The following is an 11,092-nucleotide window of genomic DNA, read 5'->3' as shown; positions in this document are numbered from 1 at the left end:
TTTTCAAATTTCTTTTTATCTATAACTTGTGACTCACCCTGTTTACCTCAAATCTATATTTGAAAAATAAATGATTGACAAATATCGATAGGGTCGTCATCGCACTTCTAGAATTATATTTGAAGAAATTTTATATACCTAGATTTGTTGTAGGTATGACAAATGATTGTTTTTCTTAAAACGAGAGTTCACTTTTCCGAATAACTTTGAAAAGAATTCATGTACCGAGATGTTAAGTAACTCAGCACATTTTCGAACGATTTCACAACACTGTTCACAAGGGCTGAATTGTCCTACATCCACTCGGGAGTTGGGGTAGCCGTAAAAGGTGCAAAAACGTGTTTGCTATTCGTCTGTTTTGCTGACAATGCGGACTGTGACTTATTTACGTTGTTTAGGCCGGTTTAGGTTATGAAATAAATTTCCCCAACATTTTATGTGATAATAAAGCGTATTTATTTTTCTAATATCCGAGGATGTGTGAATATTGAATTGAGAAGCAGCAATGAGACTAGTTTCGGTTATACACTGATAACAAGTGATCTTTATTACATATGCCAATATCAAGTGCCTGAATAATTTTTGTAGGAATAGGTATAACTAGGAAAATGTTCGCGTTTGGCATGATTTATAATGCAACTAGGCTGTCCCTCCAGATGGTTCAGGAAATGGATTTTAGCAACATGAGTGAGTAAATTTTTTTCCTGTTTTTTAATGTTTTTACCTAGCAATACCTAGATTTTTGGTTGGAGCTCAGGTTGTTGATAATTGACGAAAAGATGAGCTGTCAAATTGGACATTCTTAGTACGAGTACGAACAACCAAATGTAGGTACTATAGATCTGTTTGGCAAAAATGTTTCTATTTTGTACAAATAAACGGATCGTGTTACACTTACAGCTTAAAAAAGTTATTTGTTATTGTCATCGAGGGGTTACTCCAGTGTACAGGTCAGGCTCCAGGTAAGTAGGTATAGGAAACAGTGATAACTTTAAGAGGGGATAGGGACAGGGTTATGCAAGAGTTTTCGCTAATTCGTGAATGACCAACGTAACATGAAAGTTCGCTATCTTAACAGAACATAATTTACTGATTGGCCGCATATCAAGGTGATATTTCCGTACCTATTCCTTAGCGGGTTGTTTCTTTGAGGGTTGTCGTTAGTAAAGGGCCGTCACATGGTTACCGGAAAAACATAACAGAACAGATAAAGGTGGAGGTACAACAATTGGTCAATAAGTACTGAAGCCATGAATATAAGATTCCATTGGTAGGTAAACTATTTTTTTGTTGTTTTCTCGAATGATGTCGAGTCGAGTTTTTAGATTTTTATATGGAGTTGTGGAAAGGCCACACTCTTATTTTTTAATTTGAGTCGACTTTTATCTCTATATCTTGAATATGTTTTCTTGAGATGTCTTTTTTATCGATATTTCAAACTGTTTCTAGATATTTCAATTTTTTTTTGAAATGATTATGTTCTTTCCGATTTTATTTTTTTTTTCTATATTCTGTCTTTATTATGAAGATCACTAATTTTTTCTCGATACCTCAACTATTTTGTCTAGATAACAATTTGAAAATATACCAGCGTACTGACTGTTTTCAACAAATGTGATGAGTTTACATATTTTATTCATTACGTTACTATTGTAAAATCTTAACGCATTTATCAAGCCTCCGTGGCGCAATCGGCTAGCGCGTTCGGCTGTTAACCGAAAGGTTGGTGGTTCGAGCCCACCCGGGGGCGGTTTTTTTTGAAATTTATTTGATGAAATCTGAAGTGAATTTTGAAAAGGAACGGTTTAATCCATCATATAATATTTAGACATGATAAAAGTGGTTAATGATTATTCTTCAAATGTGTTTTTTTATTCATATGAGGATTACAGAATCATTTTCTTTATAATCGCAGAGAAACTTGGGAAATAAAGGTTTTGGTTTTCTATTTCTTCATCTTTATACAAAAAATAAGGGAATCTTTCAAAGAAAGGAAGAAACTGTTCATTATTATGGATTCAAGTTCGGTGACTGTGCTGGCAAATCGATATCAAGAAGAAGCAATTTTCTGTCAGCATAACGACGGGCACTAAAAAAGTTTCCGACCAAAATCTGGAATTACTTGAAACTGACAACGAAGGGTTGAAAATAATGTTTCGATTTATAATGAAATTCAAAAATCCCTTCCATGGAACGAGATAAGTTATTTCCTTGCCTGGATCGATCTTTTGTTTGATTCTGCTGACAATACATTTATGGTTAGAAACTTGATGATAGTCAATTTGTAGTAAAAATATTAAGTTACTCGTTACTCGTCATTGCTTGTTGGTAATTATTTGGACAAAATCAACACTGTGATCATGCATCAGCCACCGTATTCACCTGATTTTTTGTTACCAAGATTGAAGAGACCCAGGAAAAAAACGGCATTTTGCGACGATTGAGGAGATGAAAACCGAATCACTGAGAGAGCTCAAGGACATACCGAAAAGTGCATATCAAAACTGCTGCGAGGATTGGAGAAAAAACTGGTACAATTGATGAATCTGTATCTGTAGAGTAGGAAGGGCGAGTGTCGACCCATAGCACTTAGGCCACATGTGACCCATTGTACATACTCCCGAGGAGTTGTCCTCCTAGGTCATCGTTCATCCTGTCCTTTCCAGGAGGGTCACTAGGAGTCATCTCCTTTATATTGGAAGCTGTAGGCCAAGACTCGTCGAACACATACTGTCTTTGGCAACCTTGAGGTGTCTCACGGTGGCCTCCGCGAAGGTTTTGGAAGGTGCAACGATATTACTGTCGTTGCGCGGCTTCTTCAACCTTCTTGGGATTCCCTCCGTGGAGGTGCACAAGTGAGGGAGCTTTCCTGCAGGGGCAGCCGGTTCTTTGCCTTTATTCAAGGCGGAGCTCTTGGCGCCCGCCGCCGGAAGTGCCCTTGCTGTTGGAGGTGGAGTGGGGGAGCAGGAGGGTGCACTTATAGTTACTGCCACTCCTGCCTCCTTCGCTATCTTTCTCCTTTTGGCCTCTGTGCTGCAAATGTGCTTACGCCTTGGTCTTTGTATTACATCACGAGGCGATCTACTATGTCCAGCCTCATTCCAAGCGGTAGATTGGGGTGGACATTTCTGTTCATCCCCAGCCACCGCCATAGATTGAGGTGAGCTTTTCAGTCCAGCCTCGGGATTGGTTTTTGTTTTTTCAGTGTCTGTTTTTGTTTCATTCATGTGTGTTTCCACGAGTAGCAGGGGAAGAGTTGGTCACTCTGGAAGAGCCCCGCATTACAATGAGGTTTCGTCCGTTACCCCAAGGGGATCGTTAGTAATCGCATATAACCCATATTGGCCATATTGGCTTCCCGGACAGGCCGTTCCCCTATCTGCCACCTGGGGACGTGCCCGATAGGTAGCCCAACCCACGGAAAATATCCGGTATGGTGGAAAAACAATTCATGGATTTTGCATCATGATAATGCACCTGTTTACTCGTCATTGCACGTTCGTAATTATTTGGTGATCATGCATCAGCCACCTTTTCACCAGATTTGGCCCCGTGTGACTTTTTTCTGTTACCAAGATTGAAGAGATTCATGAAAGAACGGCGTTTTGCGACGATTGGGGAGATGAAAACCGGATCGCTGATAGAGCTCAAGGACATACCGGAAAGTGCATATCAAAACAGCTGCGAGGATTGGAGAAAACACTGATACAAGTGTATTATATCTACATCAATAGAAATTGATGAATCTGTATCTGTAGAGTAGGAAGGTTGAGTGTAGACCCATAGCACTTAGGACATATGTGACCTATTGTACATACTCCCGAAGAGTTGTCCTCCTAGGTCATCGTCCATCCTGTCCTTTCCAGGAAGGTGGACAAGTTACTAGAAGACATCTCCTTTATATTGACAGCTGTAGGCCAAGACTAGCCGAACACACACTCTCTTTGGCAACCTTGAGGTGTCTCACAGTGGCCTCCGCGAAGGTTTTGGAAGGTGTAGCGACAACCTTCTTGGGGTTGCCTCCGTGGAGGTACAAGTGAGGGAGCTTTCCTGCAGGGGCAGCCGGTTCTTTGCCATCATTCAAGGTGGAGCTCTTGGCACCTGCCGAAGGAAGTGGCTTTGATGTTGGAGGTGGAGTGGGTGCACTTATAGTTGCTGCCACTCCTGCCTCCTTCGCTATTTTTCTCCTTTTGGCCTCGGCGCCACAAATGTGCTTAGGCCTTGGCCTTTGTTTTACATCACGAGGTAATCTGCTATGTCCAGCCTCATTCCGAACGGCTACCTGGCCACCGCCTTATATTGAGGTGAGCACTTCTATCCAGCCTAGGGATTGGTGTTTGGTTTTTGTGTTTGTTTCATTCATGTGTGTTCCCACGAGTAGCAAGGGAAGAGTTGGTCACTTCTGACAGAGCCCCCCATTACCAGAGGTAGGCTGATTATAATGAGGTTTCGTCCAGTTCCCCAAGGGGATCGCTCGTAACCGCATATCACCCTTCGGCCATTTAGCTGTCGGCATGATTCCTTACACCTCAGCTTGGGTAGGTTGGTCCACGGTGGCTTGTTTTGCAAAGGCTTTTGGGGAGTTTTAGTTCCCCTCACCCTACTTATTTCTGCCACTGACCAGGAGTCCGGCGACCCCGTCCCTAAGGCCACATTGGCTTCCCGGACAGGGCCTCTAGTCCCCTGGCCGTTCCCCTATTCACCACCTGGGGACGCGCCCGATAGTAAGCCCAACCAACGGGGAAATTGATGAATAAATAAATATTAAAAAAATGAAAATTCACCTTACTTTTAGAACAGACCTCGTATATTCGAATGAATGTTACGAAAATATGCATAGGCAGAAAAATGATCTTGAGTTCTGAATGCCTGTTCATAACAAACATTAGGCTGAAATGTGTTCGGTAACCTTTGTCATTCTGGTTCTAAGATAATGATGATGGATTTGTACATAAATATTATGATAGTAGTTTTATTTTCTTGTTGTCGCTCGTGCAAGAACGAGTCTTCGTTAGTAAAAACTACTTTTCTCGACACTCATCATGATACGTAAGTTTTTCAAATATTTACTTTGTTTTTAACATATTATCTCCGATGTTAATATATTACGCCCCATAAACTGTTATTTGTGGGAGTGATATTTTGTTAAATAATTCCACTAGTTTCTATGAAGAAGTTTTTTCACTGAATTTATCAATTGTTCCGAAGCATTTTATTCGAGTAATATCAAAATAGTGCTACAATGACATACAACGAAAAATGTGTTGAAAAATCTTACTACAAAACCCCAAAGCTTTCGACGATTACTAATTTTTTTATTTTTTAAAACATTCAATTATCGAATTATTGGAATTTAAATAAAATAACAAAAATATGAAATAATTTTGAATACCGATTATGATGCCTTGGCTAACTCCATAATACGTTACTGTATAATAGTATGGGGAGGTACCTTCAAGACATCGCTAATTAACTTAAAAGTGATTCAAAATTCATAAATAAGAATCTTGATGAAAAAAGATTGGAGGTATGCTACCCAGTCGTTGTATGTTGAAACTGGGTTATTCGGTGTTAGAACAACTTACATTTTTCAGAGTTTTTTAAGCACTGCTAATTCTTTAATCAAATTTGTACATCATGCTTTCAATACTCGTAACAGTTCAGTTAAGACCATGAATGTTCCACGATGCAGACTCACGCATAATCAAAAATTTATAACCCATCTGGGACCCAAACTTTACAACACTCTACCTGAATTATCGAAAGGCATGAGAAACAAACCCAAATTCAAAATAGAGTTGAAAAAATTTGTTGACAATTATTATGATATGCTTCTTCTGATACTTGAATAAGAAATATATATTATTATAGGTGTCTTTCAGAGCGCATCACAGACAGATCTTTCTCTCTCTCTCTCTTTCTCGTCCTCTATCTTCTTCTTATTATCTCTTCCTTTCTTCAGTCTGTTCACTATGTTTGGTTATACAGGAAAAAATATACTATTTAGTTTGCTGGATACAATACAAGCTTGCTTAGGTAGCCGTAACTTTAATTAGAATTGTATAATTTCTGCATTTCATGTATCTTTATTCATTTATTTTTATTTTATTTTTTATCCTTTTGTCATAGACGACTATGTATTTTGTCTCATAACTGAATTAAATTAACTTACTTATTCTCTTCGGGTTATTATTGACACCTTAATCTTATTTTAAAATATTCATGATAAAATAGAAAAATAGTATATCGTACAACAAGTGAGAAAAGCGACATATTTCTCACGAGCGCAGAAGTTTGTTGCAAATCAAGCGAGTGAGAAATATGTCACTTTCTCATGCATTGTTCACTGTACTTTTTCTAAGGTTGCGTTGTTTTCAAGTATTGAAAATTGAAATACATATACAGTGTCACATATAAAGTCCGCATGAAATGGGATTTTTTTTGTTCATCTCTTCAAGCAACTTTTGATATTTCCATTAGGTTGTGCTTTAAAAATTATGCCAAATGACATGCATATGACCGATCAAGTGATTTTTCTTCACTGTCCAATTTGACATTTTTTCCAAAAAATGTTCAGAAAAGCAGATATTGCTCGAAATTTTGAAAATCGGTAAAGAGAAAAGATGATTGTTTTTTCATTTTTTACCCATATACCAATTTTTAGCTCTCTAGTACAAATTTAGTTTTTTTACAGTTTTTCGAAAATTTGACATTTGCCGATTTCTCAAATTTAGCCAAACCTCAACAAAGTTAGTGCTTTATGCCTAACTTATCTTTCCAACGCATTTTTATTACCAATTGCAATTCTAAATACAACTTATTTCGCAAAAATTTAAAACACCAGAAAACATTATGCCAAAAATGATGCAAAGTTGATACAGTTTTTAAAAACAGATAAATATTTCACTTTATTTCTACTTTTTGCGAAATAGCTTGATACATAAGCATAATTAAAAAACAATATCAATGAAAAGTCAATAATTTATTCTTTACTGCACTTATTCTTTACTGCACTTTTCAAACAGTTAAACTTTGATTTACTAATTACGAAAAATTACAACGAAATTAAACTAAGGGTACTGTGGAAACAATTGAACTGAACTGAATAAGCAAAATATTTTATTGTCATATGACATTTGTTGAATAACTCAAAATAGTGTTTATCAGTTTTAGATTTAAAATAGTTTATTCGTTGTCTAGTGTGTTGTTAAAAATGCTGAATCTTCAAGAGAAAATTGAAATCGTTTTAATATGCGGCGAGAATACCGGTCACCGACAAGTAGCTGATATTTTCAATGCCAGACATCCTGCAAGAAATATTCATCAGTCAACAGTTAGTAGGATAATAGCTAAGTTTAAATCTACTGGCTCGGTTGAGAGTAATTTTAGAAAAGCACATCAGCCTTCTAGACATACTGAAGAAGTGGAATTTGAAATATGTTTGGATGTCGTAGAACATAAAAAACAAGTATTTAAGATATTGAAGGTAAAACAGATGTTAACCGAGAGAGTGTACGACGTATTTGACACAAAAATAAATTTACGCCTTGTAAACCGAAATTTATCAATACATTAAAAGAAAAGGACTTCGATATGCGCTTGTATTTTTCTTTTTGGTTTCAAGGGGAAAAAGAAGAAAATTATCATTTTCCTTATCAAATTTTATGGACAGATGAAGCGACCTTCTCTTCAAATGGCGTTGTGAGCTCGGAAAACTGCAGGTGGTGGGCAAAAAAACCCACATTTCGTAATCGAATGTCGAGTATGGTGTGGCATAATAAACGATCAAATTATAGGACCATACTTTTTTAGACATAATTTAAATTCTGCGGACTACCTACACTTTGTGAATACCGAACTATCTGAAGTTTTGGATAATATACGCCTACAAGTAAGAAATTTTGTGTGGTATCAGTGTGATGGTGCACCTATTCATACTACAAGGGTGGTTAAAGAGCGTCTTTTGGAAATATTTAGGGGCAAAGTAATCAGTCGCAATATGGAACACTTTTGGCCGCCTAGATCTCCCGATATAACCCCACTAGATTTCTTCTTGTGGGGTTACTTAAAACAAAAGGTGTATAAGCAAAGACCTTTTCGAGATATAAACCATTTAGAGGCAGTTATTTGAGAATGTGTTGTAAGCACGAAACCCCGTAGTATAAAGAATGCAGTTAAAGATGTTTTGAAAAGGACAATTGATTGCATTGAACGTGGTGGAAGGCACACCGAAAAGTGACTTTTTATTTTGTATTTCTATTGGTATTTACATTGTTTAGGCATATGTTTCGATTTGATTTAGTGTTTTTAATTTAAATTATAACTTTATTTTAACAGATGTTTGTTAGCATTTTTTACGGTTTAGTTTTCTAGGCAACAAAATCTAAATTGATTTCTGAAGTAATTTTGTTCATTCATACCTCATAAAAGATATTTAGTAAATGTGAAATTACTTTCGTATAATTCCTTCCCTTAGTTTAATTGCGTTGTAATTTTTCGTAATTAGTAAATCAAAGTTTAACTGTTTGAAAAGTGCAGTAAAGAATAAATTATTTACTTTTCATTGATATTAATTATGCTTATGTATCAAGCTATTTCGCAAAAAGTAGAATTAATCATCATTTTTGGCATAATTTTTTCTGGTGTTTTAAATTTTTGCGAAATAAGTTGTATTTAGAATTGCCATTGGTAATAAAAATGCGTTGGAAAGATAAGTTAGGCATAAAGCACTAACTTTGTTGAGGTTTGGCTAAATTTGAGAAATCGGCAAATGTCAAATTTTCGAAAAACTGTAAAAAAACTAAACTTGTACTAGAGAGCTAAAAATTGGTATATGGGTAAAAAATGAAAAAAAAAACAATCATCTTTTCTCTTTACCGATTTTCGAAATTTCGAGCAATAACTGCTTTTCTGAACATTTTTTGGAAAAAATGTCAAATTTAACAGGGAAGAAAAATCACTTGATCGGTCATATGCATGTCATTTGGCATCATTTTTAAAGCACAACCTAATGGAGATATCAAAAGTTGCTTGAAGAGATGAACAAAAAAAAATCCCATTTGATGCGGACTTTATGTGTGACACTGTATAATAATACTTGTATATCATCAACTCATTTTTATATTTTATTTAAAATAGTAATTAACAGTTATATTTGAACAATTATCTTCCATGTCATCAATTTTTAATTTTCGAACAGCATGCCCCTGTAAGGCCAATAGCTAAAGCAGCCTGAAATCAAAACCAAACATTCATTTTCCGATAACAATTTGAAAAATTTCGATTCATATTTTTATCAGCAAATACTTTTCATCAGGTCCATCTTTTGAAAATTGTTGAATTTCTTCAGAAGTCGATGTTTTTGACTGTTTTGGAGCATATTTTTCAGATTTGCGTTTTAAAAAAGCACGTAGTTTTACGTATTTCTATATATCAGCACAGTTTTTAATAATTAAGGTACTCCTCAGCATCGAGTACTGAGACCATAATGTTGATGATTTCAATCTTCTTGACAACTCTTCAAAATAAACTAACAAGGAATTTTCGGAACAAGAATCTACCTTGGCTTTCATTTTCCAGTCCATAAAGTTTCAGTAAGCGATTTCATATTTTTCTCTCGATGTGCTTGGTAGCAAATTATTGCAAACATCTATTGCTTTCTGAACAATTTCTGGAGGTGTATTTTCCAACTCTAAATCTTCGTATTCCATTATATTCAGTATTTAATAAATCTGAACTGTTTATATTATAACAATCACTAATAAAACTTTTTTCGTTGGGTAAGTTGACAGCAATACTTATGCAGTGCTTCGGTTTTGTTGTTATGGAAACGCCGACAATGGGCTACTTGGATATTGCACGCGAATCGTCGGCGTAGCGTTGTCAACCTGGAGAACGTGTCATATCAATCTGACATGTAACAATTCATGACTGACTTGGGTTATCGTGATAACATTGAGAAATGATTTATCACTGTAATGGCAGATATTTCTCACGCAGTGGCACATTGTATAGCATCCGTAGAAAAAAATAGTATTCTTCTCACGTGAAATCTTCATTACTCACATGAATGGCCAACTTCATTCTCACTAGTAATGGCCACATTTCTTGCTCGTTGAAAAATATAATCTTATTGGGAAATCTCCAAGGCAACTACTATTTTTTCAGATCTACAGAAAGCGAGAGACGAATGAAATTGGGATAACCGCATAGGTGAAAACTACATGTATGATAGTGCCGCGTTTTATATTTTTACAATTTTTTCGACAGTAGTTTTATCAAAAAGGAGTAAAATGATGTCGTGATGTCAACACCGGAAACAAAGACTATATTCGGAATTTTGTTGAAAACGTATTCGATTGAGCAGTACTAATTGAATAGTTATGTCGTATATTCATTGATGTACTTTTATCTGTTTTACAAAAATCATATGAATTTCAGAACGTGGTTCGAGAGGGGCAATTCTCAATGGTAGCGACGTCACTGTCATTGTTAAAACTTCGATTTTCTGGGAAAGAAAGGTTTTCGCTTTCTAATATCCATCTTTGTACCTACATAGAAATGGGGGAATCTTTCAATGAAAGGAATAAAGGAATTCATTTCAAAAAAAATCCTTCACAGAGTATTTTTTGTATAATTCAGTGTTCTACAGTTCATGTCTTCAATGTCCCCCCCCCTTTTTTTTTGAACGGATCGACTCAAAAAATAGAAATTTGGGATGATGAAATTAATGCATGAATACATTATTTTGAAGTGAAATTGACAGATGAAACTTCCAAGATGGCGACTGGGTGCCATCTGGGAAAAAAAATTAAAAAAAAGGGGGGTTCTTGTGACACATCATTTTGAAGCTCCTGACGAATACTTCACAACCCTAGAATATGAAGTCAATATCTTCACCTACTACAAAATGGCGGAACTTTTAATAATTTCCTGAAGACAAACACATCGATATTTCTAGAAATATTCCTTTTTATCTGCCATTCCAACAATCCGAGGTTCGTTAAGTTATTTTTTGTTTATAAAAACGTCAAAAAATGTCAGTACGACAATGAACATCATTGTTCAGTTAGAGTATTTTCATTTAGTTTTT

At 35.9% G+C, this 11,092-nt stretch overlaps 1 protein-coding gene and 1 non-coding gene across 3 annotated transcripts in view; both read left to right on the top strand.

Moving 5' to 3' along the window:
* The first annotated feature begins 362 nt into the window (after positions 1 to 362).
* Positions 363 to 11,092, top strand: part of LOC111509416 (long-chain-fatty-acid--CoA ligase 6) — a 132,984-nt gene continuing 122,254 nt past the window's right edge. The window contains exon 1 of one of the 2 annotated variants that reach the window (XM_074171384.1): positions 363 to 687. In XM_074171384.1, coding sequence (XP_074027485.1) covers positions 609 to 687 — 79 coding nt within the window. In that variant the 5' untranslated portion in view covers positions 363 to 608. Of the gene's footprint in view, positions 688 to 4,927; positions 5,050 to 11,092 lie in introns of those variants that run through there. The other variant, XM_074171386.1, reaches the window with a different exon arrangement.
* On the top strand, positions 1,677 to 1,750 carry TRNAN-GUU (transfer RNA asparagine (anticodon GUU)). Its single transcript has one exon. It is a non-coding gene; the product is annotated as a tRNA-Asn (tRNA).

Source organism: Leptinotarsa decemlineata, unplaced genomic scaffold (assembly GCF_025532065.1).
Source record: "Leptinotarsa decemlineata unplaced genomic scaffold, Ldec_3_MD MMD2_tig00000010_RagTag_RagTag, whole genome shotgun sequence".
Taxonomy (NCBI): domain Eukaryota; kingdom Metazoa; phylum Arthropoda; class Insecta; order Coleoptera; family Chrysomelidae; genus Leptinotarsa; species Leptinotarsa decemlineata.
The sequence above is the reverse complement of the archived record's forward strand: the minus strand, read 5'-3'. Positions and strand labels throughout refer to the sequence as shown.